Source organism: Lolium perenne, chromosome 4 (genome assembly GCF_019359855.2).
Source record: "Lolium perenne isolate Kyuss_39 chromosome 4, Kyuss_2.0, whole genome shotgun sequence".
Lineage (NCBI taxonomy): Eukaryota > Viridiplantae > Streptophyta > Magnoliopsida > Poales > Poaceae > Lolium > Lolium perenne.
The window spans coordinates 1,575,336-1,599,100 of NC_067247.2; the positions used below are offsets into that span (position 1 = coordinate 1,575,336).

General features: G+C 48.0%; 1 protein-coding gene across 1 annotated transcript; it reads right to left on the minus strand.

Annotated features, from left to right (window-relative positions):
- Nucleotides 1-17,472: 17,472 nt before the first annotated feature.
- Nucleotides 17,473-21,408, minus strand: LOC127349353 (ruBisCO large subunit-binding protein subunit alpha). The gene is made up of 8 exons (XM_051375090.2): nt 21,185-21,408; nt 20,916-21,090; nt 20,346-20,467; nt 19,989-20,196; nt 19,745-19,890; nt 19,327-19,633; nt 18,437-18,888; nt 17,473-17,955 (listed from the first exon to the last, which is right to left on the minus strand). Exons 1-8 carry the CDS (start codon nt 21,245-21,247, stop codon nt 17,668-17,670), a joined length of 1,761 nt encoding a protein of 586 aa, XP_051231050.1. The 5' UTR covers nt 21,248-21,408; the 3' UTR covers nt 17,473-17,667.
- Nucleotides 21,409-23,765: the final 2,357 nt, after the last annotated feature.

Below are 23,765 nucleotides of genomic sequence, written 5' to 3' on the forward strand. Positions count from 1 at the left end.
TGGTCAGGAAGGTGATGAAGATGCCTCGCTTAGTTTCCTGCATGGCATACACGTAAACATTAAATACGAGCCTCGATCGGCTCTCAGGTTATCCTGTGAATCGGCTCAAGGAGCCGATCCACCCATGATTCGTACAAGGTGCACGAATATATGGTGGTCCTGCTTGATCAAGATAAAGCTAATGAGATCTACGACGATTTAGGGTTTTCACCGCATAATCGGATCATCCTACTCAGGATTGGGCCTCGCGGCCATGCACGGTGATCGTAAGCCGATCCTAGACAAGGCCTAAAAACCAACACGAGGTTGATCCCCGGAACATCCTGTCTAGGACTAGCAAACGACACCCTACGTGCCGCTGGATCCTCCCGCCCTTTGTAAGGCCTAACTATTGCAGATATTAAACTAATCCTTGATGAACAAGGAGCAATCGTAACGGATCGGATCTACTAAATAATGATCAAGCGGGGTGCCGCCCCTACACCTAAGATAGGTGTAAGGGCGGCTAGATATGCAAGGGTTGCACTACGATAGCATGTTACGCGAAGAACTATGCTAACCCTAACACATCTATGATAACTACGTTGCTCGCCATCAAAAAGGCTTCAGTACGAGCAACGCATGAACAATATAAAGCTTGTGCTGCCTAGATCGCAAGATGCGATCTAGGCAGCATGTTGCTTACCGGTAGAAACCCTCGAGACGAAGGAGTTGGCGATGCGCCGAGATTGATTTGGTTGGTTGAACGTTGGTTGTTGTTTATTCCATAAACCCTAGATACATATTTATAGTCCAGGGGACTTTCTGACTTAGACGTGCACCTAACCGTGCACGGGTAAAATTCTAACTAATCGACACGTATCCTAATATGTTACAGATACAAAGGCAAACTAGCCCAAACTCAGCATAACAGGCCGATTCACGTAATTCTTCCATGTATATTCTTCAAGTCCATCTTGATCGCGGCCCACCTCTGACTCGGTCAAATTCTGGTGATAACACATGCCCCCCTGGTTTTGGAATTGGTAATTCCAAAATCACTCTGCTTTTCCTTCGTCGGGTCATGTTGTGGCAGAACCGTTGCAGTATCATGATGCCTTGTCTCCTCAATTTCTTGTAAAATTTGATAACTTTAGCACCACTTCCTTGGAAACTGCAATGGCTTTAAATCCCCATTAGGCTCCTCCTTATTAAACTGTGCCGATTGACTAGCCTCCTTCATCCCCTTCCTCTGTTCTAGCTACCGGCACCAAAAACCCTCTTTCCCTGTAGCAATGTCTTCTTCTTCCTCCGTCTCCTCCGGCCTCTCTTTCCAATCTTCTTCCCCAAGCGAGCCAATATCGGAGCCCGAGTGGGACTTCGATCTCATGTCAGATGGCGACATGCCCCTGACCGATGAGGAGGGCGACCTCCACCTCCTCGTTGAAGGGGAACTGGAGAGCGAAAACGAGGATGACCTCCCCTCATGGAGGAACCCCACTTCCTCCGATAAGGAAGAGGAAGACGAGGATGTGGAGGAAGAAGAGGGGGAAGATGATTCCTCCTCCTCCGCTGGGTACCCGCCGGCGAAGCGCCTCCGTGCTTGGGCAGATAGTGAAGATGACGATGATGACGCAGAGGAAGAAGCTCCGGTCGAAGGCTGGGGCAGCAGTGACGAGGAGTTCTCCGGCAGTAGCGCCGGTGACAGCTACGATGCCGACGACGAGGGCAGCGAGGATTAGTGACATAGGATTAGTAGTATACGAGCAATCGGCTCTTCTTTTGTTTCTTTTTGAGCAATCGGCTCTTCATTGTAAAAAAACCATCCTTTGTTAATGAAGAAGTATTTCCAGTCAACTGTCTTGCCGATAGTCAAAGTCACAAAATCTCCAAAAAGAGCCGATGGCATCGCACCGGTCTCTACCATAAAACACGAGTAAAGTCGACCTAGCCGCCCTTCCAAACGGTAACCTGCGACCTCCATCTGAAAAGGCAAACTCAGATCCCCAAATCGCCGCCTGAGCAGTTCCAACTCAAAACCACCTACACAGATCTCGACCGCGCCGCCCCCAACTCCTTCAACGCATCCCATGGCGGAATCATCCAACACCGACACCACGGCTTCTGGTCTGAAGGTAATCCTCAACCTCCTCTCGCCGTTCGACTTGACATGGGATTAATGGCAAACACCTGGATTAATGTTTCGCTCCGCTACTAATTTAGGTTTCAGACATTCTTCTGCCACATCCTTCTCTCGCAAATTCGATGTGCCTCGGTCCTCGTTCTTCCGAGAGTCCCGCCCTGTTAATTTCGTGCGAAGCTAACAGAATCCCCTTCGTGAGCCAGAACCTAGATCTGACTTCCTGGGCCGACTGCTTGCGAGCCTGGCCTAATCCTCCTGAGGGTTGGGTAGCATGGTACAATAGAGTATCAAAAACCCATTATGCCACTTGGGAAACCATAGGGATAGCCGATGCCTTGTCATTATCATTATCTCCTCTTGAGAAGAATGAGAACATCCTGAAAACCATCGGCTACTTCTGGTCTGATGCACTGAACTGCTTCATGTTTGGCCATGGCCCTATGACACCGACTCTGCTGGATGTGGCCATGATCACAGGCCTAGACATTGCATCCCCAAGCCCTTCTGCATTCAAACTGCCAAAAGTCCCTTTCACTCTTTCCTCTAAAAGAGTGTACCGGTGGCGCCTATCTCAATCGTTATATGAAAAACAAGGGCCCCGTGACAGAGAGGGAACACACGGCCTTCCACAATTTCATGGAGCACTTCATATTCTGTGGCCCATCACTTGCTCCTACCAAGAATTACCTCTCCCTGGCCTATGAACTTGCTAAAGGCACCCAACTCGGCATAGGCAAACTGTTTCTTGGAGAGGTCTACCGATCCCTTCAACTGATGTCTGTCAAACTGTTTTCTCAAAAGACAGTTAAAACTGGCGGCCCCTGGTGGTTTATTCAGTTGTGGGCCCAACTCTACTTCCAAAACCAAATCCCAGACTTCCCACCGCTGACCACCTGCACCTTTCCGGATGTAAATGGAAAGGAAATTCGATGCACCAGCTATGGCCAAGCCCTGTATGGTCTCCCAGGCAGCAGGCTGATCCCTAAGGAAGCAGCAGGGTGGTTTAAGATTTTCTTCCAAGGCTTGGACAACCCCCTGTTCCACCCTTATACTGAATCGGCAAATTTTGAAAACCCAGTCTCTTTCCGATTGGATGACTTTGCCGATGACGCCAAAGACCCAAAGCATTTGTACTCCCTCATGACTCGTCCTTGCTTCCTCCCTGTTGGCATGAGTACCTCGAACCGGATCATCAAGCCCGGTTATGAGTGTTATCAACCGGTAGTGGCAGCCCGACAGCTTGGTCTCGGACAGGTGCCTCCACACTTCTTCTTACATCACCTGACAGCAAGTAGAGCTGAACTGCCTGACATCCTTACTGCTCAAAGGTGTTATACCTTCTTTGACGCTTTGGCCATTCCAATTCCTCGCGACCTCCGTTTCTCCTTTACTACCGATGGTTTCGAAACTTGGTGGTCCATGTGGAAGACCCACGTCTTCAGGAGGGCTCTAGGGCCGCTGCTGAGAGAGCTTGATGCCGAGTATGACATCCCTGCAGACCAGGTACCATCACTTAAACATTTCTTGCAACCGCATTATGGTGATCGTTTGTGACCTGACTCTTTCTCCTGGCAGCAACAAGATGGTCCGGCTCCCACACAAGCCGACGGTTCCCCTTTCGTATTCCTTCCTCCGGCACCCGTGGTACTCTTCTGCCAGAGCTCGCCACCCCTGAAGAAAGTCATAATGCAGAGTCAGCCGATTTCACCGAAATCGGCTCCCAAAAGTAAAGCATCTCCGGGGCCAGTTGTCCCCCGAGCCTCGACTCAGGCGAGGACAGCAGTGAGGAAGGTGGCTGCCAGGAAAACCCTGAAGCGTAAAGCTCCTGCACAAGAAAGCTTGCGTGTAAGTTGGTTCAGGCCCTGTCCACGTTTATCCACTTTCCAAATCCTTTACCATGCACTCGTATTCTTTCCTACAGCCTTCCATCGAAGAAACCTCCAGCGGGGCCGAAGAATCCAGTCAGGGGGACTCGAGCTCGGGCAATTCCGAGAGGTCTACCACCCAAAGCCAGACGGCTTCACCAGTGCCGGCTTCTAAGAAAAGGTCGATCCCTGAACCTCCTGCTCCCCAAGCCCCGACCAGATCGGGGTCACGCACGAAGCGCCGCTGCGTCAAAAGGGCTCGTAAGAACCCACGAGCCTCTTCATCAAGCCAGGAGGTCTCAAATGTAATTATCTCCCTGGTCACACTTCATGCTAACCCGTTGTCATTTGGATCGGCTAATCACTTCCTCCTGCAGACCGAAGAAACTTCTAGCGGAGATGTTGAGGAGGTACCGATGCCGTCCGCCACCCTGGACCTAGCCACCTCGACGATCGCGGCTGCCCAAGTGGCTGACCCATCCAAGTCCACAGAAAAGCCGATCGTAACTACATCGGCTGTTCCTCCTACCCTGGGAGAGGTATGCCCCTCCTCCTTGGCTCCATCAATTTCTTCATTGCATGCTAAACTCACTTTGTTTGCCCTATCAGGGTTGTGATCTCTCGAGCTTGCTGACGTTCGATCCAGAATCCATCGAACCAGCTTCTTCCAAGGCAAGTGGAGAGCCGAGTCCTAGTACGGTCCATGGTCCACTCCAGCGTCTCAAAGACTTGCTTTCTTCCTCAACTGAGACCCTGATTGACAATTCCGAGGAAGTCAAAGGCATCCTCGAGGATATCCAGCCCCATCTCCCTATGACACTGCAAGTGAAGCTCTGGCCCGCTGTTACCCTGTCGGTTTTTAAGTCAAGGGTGCAATCGGCTCGACAAAGGATTACTCTTCGCCACACCCAGCTTCCACTGAGAGCCGATATTGCCGAAAAGTGTCGACGGCTCAACGAGAAGAAGGCTGCTCTGGACGCCAAGACGGACACTTCTGCCAATCGTGCCGAACTCGAGGCCCTGCGCAAGGAGCTGGAGAGCCTTGAAGAGAGGGTCAGGGTGACCAAGCAGCTCATCCAAGAAAAGGAAGCTCTTATTGCCCGTTCTCAAGATGAAGCGAAAGGCCTCACAGCCGATCTGAAGACCGATCTGGCTGAAATTCGTACCCTGAGCAGCCAGCTGGTGACGGGTAAAGACGAGGACGACGAGGCTGAGATCGCTGAGGTAGATCGCATCCGAGTTGACGCCCTTCACGCCCTCGACGCGTTTCTTCGGTAGGGCCCCCAGAGACAAATGTTTCGTTGAACTTGAGAAGTACCGATGCATCTACTTCGGCTGTACTTGCTACATTTTTTTTTTTACTAGCCGATTTTCCATTGGCTCCTAATATTTCATTGCCTATGCGTCTGTCTGCCTGATCATGTGCCCCCCGAGCCGAATCTGTCAGGTCACTGCAGATATCGGTTCTGCGGTTATCGGTATGATTATTCCTGAACATCGGCTCTGCAGTCAGGACCAATGCTGATTTCCCTGGACTTGCCAGCCGATGTAACCCCCCATACTCCAGTCTTCCATCACCCGCTAGATCGACGCTGAATGCAGGCGAAGCGTATGGCAAAGATAATACGGGGCAGCTGCTGAATTGGCCCCTATCTTGGTCGTATGGCTCAAAAGAGACTTACATCTCGTCGTGTCAGCCGATGTCTCATCACCGGCTTTCCTTCGTTTGGGGCGCCATACTCTCCTTTTATGGTCGACCCTCATGCGTGACTGGCGTGCCGTCCGCCATCTCAGATGTAGATGGCGACGTGGTTGATGTAGAAGCTGGTCCCACCGGGCGTGCCAGAATGTGTTGCTGCCAAAACCCACCGGCGGGCAGCGACGGGCAACACCGTAGAGCCGGGAACAACCTAGGGCTGCGGCTGGCCGAGGTCCCTCCGAGCGACGGCCCGCAAAGCCTCTGGTACACACGTCCGATGCTGATGCAAGGGCGTGCCACCTGACCTATACCTGGTCAGGAAGGTGATGAAGATGCCTCGCTTAGTTTCCTGCATGGCATACACGTAAACATTAAATACGAGCCTCGATCGGCTCTCAGGTTATCCTGTGAATCGGCTCAAGGAGCCGATCCACCCATGATTCGTACAAGGTGCACGAATATATGGTGGTCCTGCTTGATCAAGATAAAGCTAATGAGATCTACGACGATTTAGGGTTTTCACCGCATAATCGGATCATCCTACTCAGGATTGGGCCTCGCGGCCACGCACGGTGATCGTAAGCCGATCCTAGACAAGGCCTAAAAACCAACACGAGGTTGATCCCCGGAACATCCTATCTAGGACTAGCAAACGACACCCTACGTGCCGCTGGATCCTCCCGCCCTTTGTAAGGCCTAACTATTGCAGATATTAAACTAATCCTTGATGAACAAGGAGCAATCGTAACGGATCGGATCTACTAAATAATGATCAAGCGGGGTGCCGCCCCTACACCTAAGATAGGTGTAAGGGCGGCTAGATATGCAAGGGTTGCACTACGATAGCATGTTACGCGAAGAACTATGCTAACCCTAACACATCTATGATAACTACGTTGCTCGCCATCAAAAAGGCTTCAGTACGAGCAACGCATGAACAACATAAAGCTTGTGCTGCCTAGATCGCAAGATGCGATCTAGGCAGCATGTTGCTTACCGGTAGAAACCCTCGAGACGAAGGAGTTGGCGATGCGCCGAGATTGATTTGGTTGGTTGAACGTTGGTTGTTGTTTATTCCATAAACCCTAGATACATATTTATAGTCCAGGGGACTTTCTAACTTAGACGTGCACCTAACCGTGCACGGGTAAAATTCTAACTAATCGACACGTATCCTAATATGTTACAGATACAAAGGCAAACTAGCCCAAACTCAGCATAACAGGCCGATTCACGTAATTCTTCCATGTATATTCTTCAAGTCCATCTTGATCGCGACCCACCTCTGACTCGGTCAAATTCTGGTGATAACACAGTGTAACAACTTGCATCGGTGTAACTGGTTACAACGAGCTCTTGGTCACCGCCATAACAAAGAAACATATCCTTAGTCCTTTTCAAGTACTTCAGGATATTCTTGACCGCTGTCCAGTGTTCCATTCCTGGATCACTTTGATATCTGCTGGTCAAACTAACAGCATGTGCGATATCCGGTCTAGTACACAGCATGGCATACATGATAGAGCCTACTGCCGAGGCATAGGGGATCTGATTCATCCTCTCTCTTTCTTCTGCCGTAGCCGGACGTTGAGTTTTACTCAAGACCTTACCTGGCAACATAGGCAAGAACCCTTTCTTGCTTTCATCCATTCTAAACTTCTTTAGAATCTTGTCCAGGTATGTACTCTGCGAAAGCCCTATTAGGCGTCTTGATCTATCTCTATAAATCTTGATGCCTAAAATGTACGCTGCTTCACCAAGGTCTTTCATTGAAAAACACTTATTCAAATAACTTTTTACACTGCTTAATAGTTCTATATCATTCCCAATCAATAATATGTCATCTACATATAATATCAGGAATGCTACAGAGCTCCCACTCACTTTCTTGTAAATACAGGCCTCTCCATGACACTGTATAAACCCGAAGTCTTTGATCACCTTATCAAAGCGTCGGTTCCAACTCCGGGATGCTTGCTTCAGTCCATAAATGGAACGCTGAAGTTTGCATACCTTGTCAGCATTTTTAGGATCGACAAAACCTTTGGGTTGTACCATATACAACTCTTCCTCAATGTCACCATTAAGGAACGCCGTTTTGACATCCATCTGCCAGATCTCGTAATCGAAAAATGCAGCTATTGCTAACAAAATCCTCACAGACTTTAGCTTCGCTACAAGTGAGAAAGTCTCATCGTAGTCAACTCCTTGAATTTGTCGGAACCCCTTCGCGACAAGTCGAGCTTTATAGACAGTAATATTACCATCAGCATCTGTTTTTCTCTTGAAGATCCATTTATTCTCGATAGCCTTGCGGCTATCAGGTAAGTCTACCAAAGTCCATACTTGGTTATCATACATGGATCCCATTTCGGATTTCATGGCTTCATGCCATTTGTTAGAATCTGGGCTCATCATTGCTTCCTCATACGTCGCAGGGTCTTCATCATTGTTGTCCACAATCATGACATTTAGACTGGGATCATACCAATCAGGAGTGGTACGTTCCCTCGTCGATCTGCGAGGTTCAGTAGTTTTCTCGTTCGAAGTTTCATGATCATTATCATTTGCTTCCTCTCCTATCGGTGCAGGTTGCACAGGAACATCTTCCGGTACTGCGCTACTCTGATCTACGAGAGAAGGTTCAGTAACCTCGTCGAGTTCTACTTTTCTTCCAGTCACTTCTTTAGTGAGAAACTCCTTCTCAAGAAAGGATCCATTGTTTCTGTGATAGAAGGTATACCCAATTGTTTCTTTAGGGTATCCTATGAAGACGCATTTCTCCGCTTTGGGTTCTAGCTTGTCAGGTTGTAACTTCTTTACATAAGCTTCGCAACCCCAAACTTTAAGGAACGGCAGCTTAGGTTTCTTGCCAAACCATAATTCATACGGTGTCGTTTCAACGGATTTAGATGGTGCCCTATTTAAAGTGAATGCGGCTGTCTCTAAAGCATAACCCCAAAACGATAACGGCAAATCAGTAAGAGACATCATAGATCGAACCATATCCAAGAGAGTTCGATTACGACGTTCGGACACACCATTGCGCTGTGGTGTTCCCGGCGGTGTCAACTATGAAAGTATTCCGCATTTCTTTAAATGCATGCCAAACTCATAACTCAGATATTCGCCTCCACGATCAGAACGCAGAAACTTAATCTTCTTGTTACGTTGATTTTCTACTTCACTTTGGAATTCCTTAAACTTCTCGAAAGTTTCGGACTTATGTTTCATGAAATAGATATACCCATATCTACTCAGATCATCCGTGAAGGTTAGAACATAACGATAACCACCGCGCGATGCTACACTCATTGGTCCACATACATCGGTATGTATGATTTCCAATAAGTCTGTAGCTCGCTCCATTGTACCAGAGAATGGAGTCCTAGTCATTTTTCCCATTAGACATGCTTCGCATCTATCAAGTGACTCAAAGTCAAGTGACTCAAGAAGTCCATCAGAATGGAGTTTCTTCATGCGCTTCACTCCAATATGACCAAGGCAGCGATGCCACATATAAGTAGAATTATCATTTAATTTAATTCGCTTAGCATCAATGTTATGAACATGTGTATCACTACTATCGAGATTTAACAAGAATAAACCATTCATCTCAGGCGCATGATCATAAAAGATATTATTCATATAAATAGAACAACCATTATTCTCTGACTTAAATGAATAACCGTCTTGCATTAAACAAGATCCAGATATAATGTTCATGCTCAACGCAGGCACCAAATAACAATTATTTAGGTTTAAAACTAATCCCGAAGGTAGATGTAGAGGGAGCGTGCCGACGGCGATCACATCGACCTTGGATCCATTTCCAACGCGCATCGTCACCTCGTCCCTCGCTAGGTTTCGTTTATTCCGCAGTTCCTGTTTCGAGTTACAAATATGAGCAACCGAACCAGTATCAAATACCCAGGCACTACTACGAGAACCAGTAAGATAGACATCTATAACATGTATATCAAATATACCTTTCTTTTTCTTGACAAGGCCGCTCTTCAGATCAGCCATGTACTTGGGGCAATTCCGCTTCCAGTGCCCCTTCTCCTTGCAGTAATAGCACTCAGTATCAGGTTTAGGGCCAGCCTTAGGCTTCTCAGGAGGCGCAGCAACTTTCTTGCTACCCTTCTTGAAGTTGCCCTTCTTAGGCTTTCCCTGCTTCTTGAAACTGGTGATCTTGTTGACCATCAACACTTGGTGCTCTTTCTGTATTTCTACCTCAGCAGATTTTAGCATGGAGAAGAGTTCAGGTAACTCCTTGTTCATGTTCTGCACGTTGTAGTTCATCACAAAGTTCTTGTAACTAGGTGGCAGTGATTGGAGTACACGATGAATACCTAGCTTGTTAGGAATCACTATCCCCAAGTCACTGAGCTTCTTCGCGTGCCCGGACATAGCGAGCACATGCTCACTAACGGAGCTACCCTCTTCCATCATGCAGCCAAAGAAGTGTTTCGAGGCCTCATAGCTTTCCACGGCCGCATGAGTTTCAAAAATATTTTTTAGCTCATGGACCAGCTCATAAGGGTCGTGGTGCTCAAAACGCTTTTGGAGCTCCGCCTCTAGGCTGCACAGGATGGCACGCTGAACTTGAGAGTACCGAGTTACCCGAGTCTCGTAAACATTCTTTTCGTCCTCGGATACTGCAGGTGGTGGTGGGGGACCTAGCGGTGCTTCGAGCACAAATTGCAGATTTCCACCATTGAGGAAAATCCTCACATGACGGAACCAGTCGGTGAAGTTGCTACCATTGCTTTTAAGCTTTTCTTTCTCTAGGAACTGGTTAAAATTGATGGAGGGGGACGCCATGATCTACAACATATTTGCAAAGAGTTTAGACTAAGTTTATGATAAAAAGAGTTCAAATTTTAATTCTTAAATTAACTAGGTGAACTCCCACTCAAAACAATATCCCTCGCATTGTCTTAGTGATCACACGAACCAAATCCACTACATCAATTCTGATCATCACGAGAAAAGATGTAGCTTCAAAGGCGAACACTCAAAGTGTTCATCATATCATCCATATGACTCATGCTCTACCTTTCGGTATCTCGTGTTCCGAGACCATGTCTGTACATGCTAGGCTCGTCAAGGCAACCTTAGTATCCGCGTGTGCAAAACTGGCTTGCACCCGTTGTATGCACATGTAGAATCTATCACACCCGATCATCACGTGATGCTTCGAAACGATAAGTCTTAGCAACGGTGCATACTAAGGATGAACACTTTATTATCTTGATATTTAGTGAGAGGGATCATCTTATAATGCTACCGTCGCGATCTAAGCAATATAAGATGCATAAAAGGATTAACATCACATGCAATTCATATGTGATATGATATGGCCCTTTTGTCTTTGCGCCTTTGATCTTCATCTCCAAAGCACGGACATGATCTCCATCATCAACGGGCATGATCTCCATCATCGTCGGCGTAGCGTCAAGGTCAATGGCGCCGTCTTCATGGTTGTGCTCCCATGTAGTAACTATTACAACTACTTTGAAATAATACTTCAACATGAAATTTAAAGACAACCATAAGGCTCCTGCCGGTTGCCACAATACAATAATGATCATCTCATACATATTCATCATCATATCATGGCCATATCACATCACCAAACCCTGCAAAAACAAGTTAGACGCCTCTAATTTGGTTTGCATATTTTACGTGGTTTAGGGTTTTCGAGTAAGATCCAATCTACCTACGAACATGAACCACAACGGTGATACTAATGTTGTCAATAGAAAGAGTAGATTGAATCTTCACTATGGTGGGAGATGCAGACACCCGCAAAGCCACTTATGCAATCCAAGTTGCATGTCAAGCGTGGAGCAAATCTCATGAACGCGGTCATGTAAAGTTAGCCCGAGCCGCTTCATCCCACCATCCCGCAAGATGCAAAGTACACAAACTAAAGACAACAAAAGCATCAACGCCCACAAAACCATTGTGTTCTACTCGTGCAACCAATCTATGCATAGACACGGCTCTGATACCACTGTTGGGATTCGTAGCATAGAAAACAAAAAATTTCCTATCGCAAGAACGAAGAACAAGCCAAGATCCAATCAAGAAGATGGTAGCAACGAGGTGAAGATCAACATACCCTTGAAGATCACAAAGCGTTAACGAGATCAGATCTCGTGGTGGATGTAGACGATCACTTGCCGCTTGCAAAAGCGCGTAGAAGATCTTCGGTGCCACGAACGGGCAGCACCTCCGTACTCGGTCACACGTTCGGTGTTGATGACGACGTCCTCCTCCCCGATCCAGCGGGCAGCGGAAGTAGTAGATCCTCCTCGGAATCCCGGCAGCACGACGGCGTGGTGGCGGTGGTGGTGGAGATCTCCGACAGAGCTTCGCCTAAGCTATGTGGGAGAGAGAGGGAGGAGGGAACCGCTAGGGTTTCTGGGAGAGGGGGCTCTTTGGGGGTGCGGCCAAGGTGGTATTGGTGTGGCCGGCCAGCCCCTCCCCTCCCCTCTTTATATAGGTGGAAACCCCCAAGAGTTGTAGTCCAAGTCTTCGAATAAGACCCCAACAACAAAACCTCCCATAGGTGGGAAACCTACTCAAGGGGGGAGTCCTACTCAAGGTGGGACTCCCACCTTTCCTTGAGGGGGGTTGGCCAGCCACCTAGGTGGAGCCCACCTGGGACTCCTCCCCCCTAGGGTTTGGCCGGCCATGCAAGGTGGAGTCCCTCCGGGACTCCACTTTCCATGGTGATTTCTTCCGGACTTTTCTAGAACCTTCTAGAACCTTCCGTAAATGCACCGGATCATTTCCAAACTTGGAAAGTGACTTCCTATATATGAATCTTATTCTCCGGACCATTCCGGAACTCCTCGTGATGTCCTGGATCCCATCCGAGACTCCGAACAAAACTTCGAACTCCATTCCATATTCCATATCTACTTAAACGACATCAAACCTTAAGTGTGTCACCCTACGGTTCGCGAACTATGCAGACATAGTCGAGACTCTTCTCCGACCAATAACCAATAGCGGGATCTGGAGATCCATAATGGCTCCCACATATTCAACGATAACTTAGTGATCGATTGAACCATTTACATACGATACCGATTCCCTTTGTCTCGCGATATTTTACTTGTCCGAGGTTTGATCATCGGTATCTCCATACCTTGTTCAACCTCGTCTCCGACAAGTACTCTTTACTCGTACCGTGGCATGTCATCTCTTGTGACCAAGTCACATGCTTGCAAGCTAATCAGACGACATTCCACCGAGAGGGCCCAGAGAATATCTATCCGTCATCGGGATGGACAATATCCCACTCTTGATCCATATGCCTCAACTCATACTTTCCGAATACTTAATCCCACCTTTATAACCACCCATTTACGCAGTGGTGTTTGATGTAATAAAAGTACCCTTCCGGTATAAGTGATTTACATGATCTCATGGTCGAAGGACTAGGTAACTATGTATCGAAAGCTTATAGCAATTTGAACTTAATGACGTGATCTTATGCTACGCTTAATTGGGTGTGTCCATTATATCATTCATCTAATGACATAACCTTGTTATTAATAACATCCAATGTTCATGATCATGAAACTATGATCATCTATTAATCAACAAGCTAGTTATACAAGAGGCTTACTAGGGACTCCTTGTTGTTTACATAACACACATGTATCAATGTTTCGGTTAATACAATTATAGCATGGTATGCAAACATTTATCATAAACATAAAGATATATAATAACCACTTTATTATTGCCTCTTGAGCATATCTCCAACAGTCTCCCACTTGCACTAGAGTCAATAATCTAGATTACATGGTAAGGTACCTAACACCCATGGCATTCTGGTGTTGGTCATGCTTTGCCTTAAGGAGAGCTTTAGTCAACGGATCTGCTACATTCAGATCTGTGTGTACTTTGCAAATCTTTACTTCACCATCTTCGATGTACTCGCGAATCGAATGAAAACGCAGCTTGATATGCTTTAGCTTCTTGTGTGACCTTGGTTCTTGTGCATTGGCGATGGCACCCATGTTGTCACAATAGATGACTAATGGGTCCAATGCACTATGAACCACACCAAGCTCAACAATGAACCTCTTCATCCATACCGCTTCCGATGAAGCCTCCGAAGCCGCTATGTATTCAGATTCAGTTGAAGACTTTGCCACCGTGCACTGCTTGGAACTCATCCAGCTAACTGCAGCACCATTCAATATAAACACGTACCCAGACTGAGACTTAGAGTCATCAGGATCAGTGTAACAACTTGCATCGGTGTAACTGGTTACAACGAGCTCTTGGTCACCGCCATAACAAAGAAACATATCCTTAGTCCTTTTCAAGTACTTCAGGATATTCTTGACCGCTGTCCAGTGTTCCATTCCTGGATCACTTTGATATCTGCTGGTCAAACTAACAGCATGTGCGATATCCGGTCTAGTACACAGCATGGCATACATGATAGAGCCTACTGCCGAGGCATAGGGGATCTGATTCATCCTCTCTCTTTCTTCTGCCGTAGCCGGACCTTGAGTTTTACTCAAGACCTTACCTGGCAACATAGGCAAGAACCCTTTCTTGCTTTCATACATTCTAAACTTCTTTAGAATCTTGTCCAGGTATGTACTCTGCGAAAGCCCTATTAGGCGTCTTGATCTATCTCTATAAATCTTGATGCCTAAAATGTACGCTGCTTCACCAAGGTGTTTCATTGAAAAACACTTATTCAAATAACTTATGATCGAGGAATAGAGAGATCTGAAGGGGAAATAGTTCTTGTGTTCTTCTTCTTCTACCTCTGGCCAAGGCCAAGTTCTTGAGGAAAGCATCCGGAATCCATCCCATCCTTACCAAAAACCCTCCCCCGAATCCTCTAGCGCACATTCGGCCCCAACTTAAGCCATCCCATGGCATTTGTCTGTTCACCACGACGACAGTCGGCGATCGCGTGTTTCAGATATCTCATCACGACGCTTTCACTCATCTTGATAACCATTATCGCCTGCACGGCAAGATATATAATTGATTAGGAAAAACCATATGCATCCGTCGGTAGTTTTCACGGAAAATTTCGGCATGACCTTCCTACACGGTAGGACATAGGAGCGCCAGAAATGTGCCGAAACGGAAACTTAACGAATCAACATTTCGGCCCAACGTTAGCAACTCATTTTTAACACCAACACACAAGCACAAACACAACATATATGCCACACACGAGCTTTTTGCTTCAAATTTCAATATACGACGATTTCATTCCTCAATTTGTTTATTAATCACCTATTTGGTTGATATGTTCGTCGACGAGATCTAGACGTCACGCCGCGACCACGACATATGGACTCCGACTTTCTAGATCTAGATCATCGGTCAATGCGGGATAGATAGATCTAGATCTACATAGGGATGTGGGAGATGCATGTTGGAAGGAAAGATTTGTTCAAAAAATATTATTTTCTTTGATCAAATTGGCCAAATTTGGGGTAGAAAGAGGCAAAAACTAGCTGGGTTGGGAGAAGGGTCGGGTTGTGTGGGAGGAGTGGGGTAGTGTGGGTGTGTGAGTGCTGGTTGGTGGCAGAAATAAGTGCCAGGTTACAGCCGGCGCACCATGCCCTGGGTGCGCCGGCAGTATACAGCCCATCCGGCTGTACCTGGTCCGGGCCAGGCCCAAGAATCACTGCCGGCGCACCAGGCCTGGGGCGCGCCGGCAAAAGTAAATTACCGCCGGCGCGCCCCAGGCCTGGTGCGCCGGCAGTGATTCTTGGGTCTGGCCCGAATCGGGCGAGCCCATGCCAGGAACTGTCCCCGGCGCGTCAAACTATCTAGTGCGCCGGCAGTATACCTTCATCGCCGGCGCGGCTGAAAAGGGGTGCGTCGGCAACACTTTCCACCGACGCATGCATAGTAAGGTGCGCCGGCATTAGCTCTTCCACCTATAGGCTTTTTTCTAGTAGTGACTCTTCTACCGATCTCGGCTTTCATGACCTTCTCCGCCAGCACCATGGAAAGAAAACGAGCTCCATGATATTAATAGTCACCAGAGCTTTGAAGCGCTCCCTCTGAAACCAAACGGTCAGATAAAAAAACATGGGTGCGCACGACCGAAAGCACCCAATCCAGCAATCTTCAGGCATCGATCGCACAATGAATTTCGCCGGTAGGCCTTCCGGAACATGACAAACCAGCCAGCCTGGTGGGAAGAAGCATCCGACTGATCTTCACTTGGCGCAAGAGAAATCCTAGGACAGCCACCTTTATTAGGCAGAACGGCAGGACCCCTCGCCGCCGCCCGCTGATCGACCTCAACGGCGGAAGAGGAAGCCGCCACTGACCACAGACCTGGCGACGAAACGTCCGTCGCCTCCCCCAATCCCGAAGAAGGCCACCACCGTGAGCCGCGGGGAAGGAGATGCGCAGAGGACCCACCGGCCACCACCAAGCATGACCATGCCGCCGTAGACGCCGGATCCACGGCCGCCGGGGTCACCCCCGCCGCCAGCCGCATCCCCAAGCATCACCTAGCCGCCAGGGCAGCCAAGCGCGACACGCCGCCAAACCCCCGCCCGACCACCTCCGGCGCAGGAGATGGACACCACCAGTTAGGATCCCGGCCGTCCTCAGCGATGCAGGGATGCCCCGGCGAAGACTCCACACCGAGGATGGAGAAGGGGGAGCCCGCCGGACCCAAAGGGGCCAGCGCACCAGCACCTGTTGCCGCCGCCAGCCGTAGAAGGCCCAGGTCGCCACCACCCCGCATCGCCGTCTTTGGATGGAGGGGCTGGACGCCGCCAAGGCCCCCCCTCCCCCCGATCCGCGATAGAGGAGAGCCGCCGCTTACTTCGAGCGCCGTGTTCGAGCGGGGCCGGTGATGAGAGACCAAACACGTTGGTACAATAAAAAAGATCGATCCGTCCTTTTTCTTATTTTCTTGCGTAGAGTGTTCATGCACTGCGAGATTTATCATCACCTCGAGTGATCGAGTGATCCATGGCACCAGTTTTATTTCTATGCTACTATGAAATAAACATCTGCGAGATGATGATTTACTGTATTACCTAAGAGCATCTCTCTACCACATACTTAATTGTAAATGGCAGAACCACGAAATACGTTTGCGGTATATTGCGACGCGCTTTTTGCACATCGGAAAAACGTCGCGGGAGAATAGATACGCAAAATAAGAACTGCAGATAGAGAAAACTGCAAGTTCGGGCCAGATTTTTGAACGTTGTTCATACATTGGGCGTAATATACATCGTTTGATTCGGCACATGCAAAAGAGGAACTCTAAACTAGGTACTCCCTCCGGTCGGATTTAATCGACGCGGAGGGGTAGCTATTCATGCATACGCGGAGGGGTTGTACTCTGTCGCCGCTGCACCGACGGAGGCACCTACACAATTGGCAAGTACGTTGATTACTACTACGCTTTGGTGGATGCAAATGATACCGTGATCGTCTTGTCGTGTTTTGGTGAATCAATCTGCTTCCGTTGCTAGATTCTGGAACAGAGTGGCAATCTCTTTCTTTTTTCTTTCTTGATTATAGAGTTCATGCACTGGGATATGATGATCGCCTGAAGTGAGTGATCCATGACATAGATTTCTTTCTCCTGCTAGCATACAAGATTATAAAAGCAACATGTTCTTCTGGCGAAGAAGCTGTGTTGTGTTAGTCTAACTGAATTCATCCACCAAAAATTATGAGTGCAAGTGCCTGAATTCTAAACCTCACCAAACATAATTACCAGAGCAACACAGCACAACGAGACGTCAGAAGCAAGCCACAGACATCCATTTCACCAAACTTATTCTCGTCCTCAAATCCATCCCAGCTAAATATAGTTCAAGACAATATTCCCGCCAACACGGTATCAAAACCAAGGGTACTCGCACCACGACAATTCCTTAAAGTCGCCAGATACTCCCACACCCTAACCCTAGGCACAGCACCAACACCATGCACTCCTACATCATGCCCCCTGGCATACCGGCGGCAGCGGGGGCCTTCTTGCTCGGCTTCTCGACAACAATGGCCTGGGTCGTCAGGACCATCCCGGCCACCGACGCCGCATTCTGCAGGGCGCACCGCGTCACCTTGGCGGGGTCAATCACACCCGCATCCACCAGGTTCTCGTGCGTGTCCGTCATCGCGTTGTACCCAAACTCCCACTCGCTGGACTTGATCTTCTCCACGATCACCTCCCCTTCCACCCCGGCGTTGTGGGCTATCAGTGATGCGGGGGCCAACAGAGCCTGCAGATTCAACAGCAGAGGTCATCAGTAAGATAAAACAACAGTCAAATGCTCAACTTGCTCTCTGGATGGTGCCAAAGCTAAACTACTCGTGTTCTGCGGGAATAATCAAAAAGCCAAATTTTTTACAGCAGGAACTAATGCATAAACATCCGTCGTACCAATACTGTACAACTGTAGAAATATCTCATTACTTGTGATTGTGGTCATTGTTAAATGAGTAATGAGCAAATAAATTGTTTGACACTGCAGCTAAATGAATAATGAGTGGCGTAAGTAAGATTATAACTACGGTTAAATGCTCTAACTCAATGAGTGTTGTCAAATGAAAATAAAATGTCAAAAGTTGAACCACTAATTATCAATGCACTGGTTTTTGAACTACAAACTAGGCATAGTATCTATACCATACTTATAAAGTGAACTGTATTAGCTATTTTGTATAATGATGGCAGTACAGTTGGTTTCACTCAAGTAATACCTTCTGGATGATATCAGCACCAAGGCGCTCCTCGGGGTCGTCCAACTTCTCCTTGATGGCTGGCACAAACGTGGACAGATGGACATAAGCAGCACCACCACCAGGTACGATACCTTCCTCTATGGCCGCAAAAGTCGCGTTCTTGGCATCCTCTATTCGGAGCTTGCGATCCTCAAGCTCCGTCTCGGTCGCGGCTCCAACCTTTATCACGGCAACTCCGCCAGAAAGCTTAGCGATTCTCTCTGCCAACTTCTCGGAATCGTACACCGAGTCTGTCTGAGAGAGCTCTCTCTTCAGCTGTGCGATTCTTCCCTGGATCTCGTCTTTGGTGGCGACATCTGCTATGATGGTTGTGGATGACTGGGAGATTTTCACTTTCCGAGCTACGCCAAGCTGCTCCACTGTTGTCTGCTCAATCAGTTGGCCAAGATCTTTGGCCTGGAATTCAGCACCTGACAAAACAGACATGGACAGATGAATATATAGAAGCAAGCAGCAATACAGAGCTGGAACAAGTTGCAGAGCAAAACAACTTTTTTTTTTCATTTTAACATCAGAACTGACACTTAAACCACTCATATCAATACAAAAAAAAAGTGGTACTATAGCTTGTTAGAGAGCAAAGGAGCACATTAGTTTTGCACATTCTAGAAGAATAGGTACTGGGATAATAATTGTAAAACTGTCAGTCTAACATAAGCTAATAAAAGGGAAGGGGGATTACTGTAATAACAATATATAAAGCTAATAAAAGAGACAAGAGGGGAATTACTGTAATAACATTAGCAAGATAAAGTATTCGATTGAGAAAAAGAGCTTCTGGTCTACAAAGATGAGAATCATGAGAAGAAAAACCAAAGTCGAATTAGCCTAGCAGAAAGTAGTCTCACCGGTAACGATGGCAATGTCTTGAAGAAGAGCCTTGCGCCTTTCACCAAAACCAGGAGCTTTAATAGCAGCTACATTCAGGATTCCTCTAAGCTTGTTGACAACCAAAGTTGCCAAAGCCTCACCAGATACGTCCTCTGCAATTATGAGAAGTGGTGCTCTCAACTGCGTAGTTTGCTCCAACAAAGGAATGATTTCTTTAATCGAGGAGATCTTCTGATCAGTGACGAGAACTCTAGCGTTTTCAAACTCAACAACGGACTTCTCAGGGTTCGTGACAAACTGAGGAGAGATGTATCCTCTGTCAATCTGTGCAAATGGGTGAAACGAGTTACCACGTCAGCATCAAGAAAAACTGATGTACTTATGCAACCACAAAAATGGAATAAGCAAGAGCGCAGTCCTAGTTAGGCTGCTTACCTCCATTCCCTCCTCCACTTCAACAGTAGTCTCAAACGACGACGATGACTCGATGGAGAGAACACCATCGGGACCAACTTTGTTGATAGCCTCCGCAATCATGGTCCCAATAAAGTCATCGTTTCCAGCAGATATAGCGGCAATAGCTGAAACAGAAGAGTATAATGTTTACACAGAGAGCAAGCTAGCAGGCTTTGGTTTAGAATGAAAGCGTCAACATCCTCATCCTAAAGCTGCGTCTCACCTTTGATGTCCCCACTGCCCTTCACAGGCCTCGACTTCTTCTCAAGTTCCTCGACTAGATATAGCACTGTCTTATCAATGCCCTTCTTGATAGACACCGGGTTCGCCCCCGAGGTAACACTCAATAGGCCCAGCTTGATGATCTCGCGAGCCAGGACAGATGCGGTCGTGGTCCCATCACCAGCGGAGTCGTTTGTCTTGCTAGCAACCTTTCATTTTTTTAGAGATAAAAACGTGTAAAGCAAAGACTTGAGTGACAAAGGTAAAACTTTGTCATCCAGAAAATATAGCATGTCTTGAGTTTGTGCGTGACAAGAGAACAATATAGGAACATTAGTGCAGAGGACACGGTGCATACCTCGCGAATCAAAGCAGCGCCAGCGTTCTCCATGGGATCGGCGAGCTCGATAGCCCGTGCGATGGTGACTCCATCGTTGACCACTTTGGGGCTGCCAAACTCGTCCAAGACGACATTCCTTCCTGCAAAACCAGGCAGTGAGAAGAGAGGTCAGGAGAAGAACCAGCCTTGTAGAGAAAGAGGGGAAAATGACAGATGGATGGTAAGAATCGGTCAGGAACTCGAAATAACAGACAGTTGCGGCTGGTTGTGTTGCTAAGCACAAACATGTACTTGTAGGTTTGTAAAAAGGCTTATATTTCGGGACAGAGGTAGTAATACTTATCAACTTTACAAATCTTAGAGTTTGTAGCCAAACCTTAAGCAGTGGAAGCAGCAGGCATGGAAATTCCTACCATAACAAATCAGATCAATGGGACATGAATGGAGCCATGTACTACTAGTATCAATCCCTAGTGAACAACACTCCAGCCAAAATAGATTGGGAGGCATGCACTAGAGACAAGAATCGACAACGACTTGGAAGAAAAGGGAAGGTAAGTAGGGGGGGATCATGGGAGATCGCACAACCTCTGGGGCCGAGGGTGACGCCGACGGCGTTGGCGAGCTTCTCGACGCCGGCCTGCAGGGCGGAGCGCGAGGCCTGGTCGAAGGCGATGTCCTTGGAGGAGGCCCGCACCGCCGGGAGCGCGCGGCGCCGGCCGAGCAGCAGCCTCGCCGCTGATGGCCTGGCCCTGGTGGCCCTCTGCCAGCAAGAAAAAAGTCAGCTTTAAGCTAAAGACGACCGCCGGAGGAGGAGGGGGAGGTTGCTGGATCGGGCTGGATTAGGCGGGGTTTACCTGGAGGGCGGCGGCGGAGGAGCCCGGGAGGATGGAGGTGCCGGTGGTGGGGATGGTGGCCATGGCAGGCAGGGGTGGGTGCTAGGGTTTTTGGTGCGGGAGGCGGCTGCGGCGGAGGAAGCGAGGAGGAGGGAGCAGGGGAGGGAGACTTGTGGAGGGTTTGCGGAGAAGATTCTGGAACATTACAGGAGGGGCTCGCTCGCCACCTACCCTTTGCCGTGCCGTGCCGTGTGTACCGTGCAGGCCAAAAGAGTGTGCATTTGCCTTGCACAGGCTCGGCCGGCCGATCATCATCACAAGCCAAAACAAACAAACAAACGCAACAGCTCGCTCTCCTGCTCTACTCGAAAGAAGTCCCCCCCCACAAAGTATGCAAAACCGGGCCGCACCTCCTAACTGCCCATTGGCTGTTTTGTATCAGGTTTTGGCCACGGTGGACAGCGGTTTTGGACAAGTTGGCATGGTTGAGACGGACCTGGAACCTGATCGAGCCGCACCATCAGGGTCGGGCACCTGGGCACCTGATCGAGCACCTGGGCCATAATTGCCGCGCCGCGCCTGCGCTGTCGCTCCTCTCTTCCCTCCCGACGACGGGCACGAGCTGGTGATCGTCGCAGCCGCACGTCTCCGTCGTCCGCCCGTCGGCTCGCTGTTCAGGTGCAGCGGCGGTTCCCTAAGACCTAACCCTTTCTTCTCTTCCCTGCAGCCCTTGACAGCGGCGACGGTGGTTTCTTCAACTGCTACAACCGCTGGACGGCGGCGCCCTAGACTGCGGCGACGACGGAAGAGCGGGACATCATTTTCTGCATGTATTGTGGCGCCGACAAGCAGGTCAGATCATCTTTCCATGTATCCCTCATTCCACCCCGATCAGATAAGAGTTTGTGTAGTGACCCTGCATACCACTGCATGTTGTAGTATGCTGGCCGTGGATATAACATATGCGAAGTATCAATCCGCAAATATCACATCCCTCAGAGTGGTACAACAGAAACATAGCTGGTCCAAACTTACTCACTTAATATTATTACAATCCAGAAATGTACATCATAGGGGAGCTCCTTTTGGGTCCGCAGAGGATAACTCGAGTTCCAGTCGAACTCCACTAAGCCTACAAACTATAGGTAGGACTAAACTTAGAACCATGACTACTCGAGCAGCTTATTCTATATTGTTCGGCGCTGCTCGACTACTGCTATAGTACCCTAGTAGTTTATGCCTCCTCCTCCGTCTCGTTGGTTCCAAATTCGATCAGGTAGTCCACCCATTCGACGCCTCCCGAGAGATCTGGCTCCTCGTAGTAGACGTCCTCCGCATAATCTGCCTCCTCGGGACTCCCCTCAATGTTTTTGTGGCAATCTAAGCGTGGGATTTAAAGAGGGATGAGTAGGAGCGTACTCAACAAGTTCATTATAGGAAAGATATGTTTTATGCACTAGCTACGACCATGGACCAGAAAGTCCAAGGCAATGCAGGTTTTTGTAAACATTTCTTCAAAAGGTCGCTTTTATTCTAAAGAGCTATGTTCACCAGCCTTCACCGGTTGCTAGAACTTCATGGAGTTCCTTTCCAGCAGCGTTCGCAGTTCCAATCCCGGAACAAGGAGTGACAAGCCACAATTTGATACACTTTGCAGAGGTGTGTTACTGTACCCATAAGAGAACTTAACCTTGTTACCAACCGAGTCTAGTTCTCGTTCACACTTCCTTGGTGTGAGGCCAGGTATAAATCATAGCCAATCACTGGGCCTTCCCGCGACCGCGCATACCCACCCTTTTGTAATCCACTGGCCTCAACCGACTCATATGATCGATCCCTGGGCCAGCCCGTTACAATCCATCATAGGTACAACCTGCAGTAGAAGCAATGGGCTTTGTCCCCCGGGGCTTCCTCCCTGCCTAAGCATATCCCAGCTGGCCACCTGCAGTTGTACCCGTTGGTATACGAGAGGAAAAAGAACAGCTGACTACTTCGTCCCACTCCAGATCTTATGGTAAACATGGTTATTACGGCGCAAGAACCACTGAACGACATTTGTTGTTAATCCTATGTGAATATAAACCCATTGCAATGGAACCTCCACCGGACTCATACCATGGTTCCATTGCCCACCACATAGTCATATTCATAGTTATGAAAATAGTCTTTTGTTTTTGATGCAAGAGTGATAAGTATAGTACTTTGCAAGTAATTTGATAAAAATACTCAAATGGCATGAACAAGCGATGAACTTGCCTGAAGACTGCAAGGTATTGCAGTTGGATGGTGTGGACTGACCCTTGTCCTTGGTTTCTGAAAGATAGCATCATTCTCCGATAAGGGCAATGGTTAAAGATCCAATTGATGCATGATTTTGGTGTTTTTAAGTTGTTCCCCCCAGCTGGTATTTTTGATTTAATTCTCACAGTTTTGGAATAAGAAATATTTAATTTTTCTTCTTAAGAGTAAAAATAGTGTCTTGGAGTGTTTCCAAGAAAAGGTTAAGTCCAATGTTATTTATGGACTTGATTAATTGTTAAAAACATGAGGTCTATTTTAATTTCCTTTATTAATGCATTATTCTTTGGATAAATAATTATCA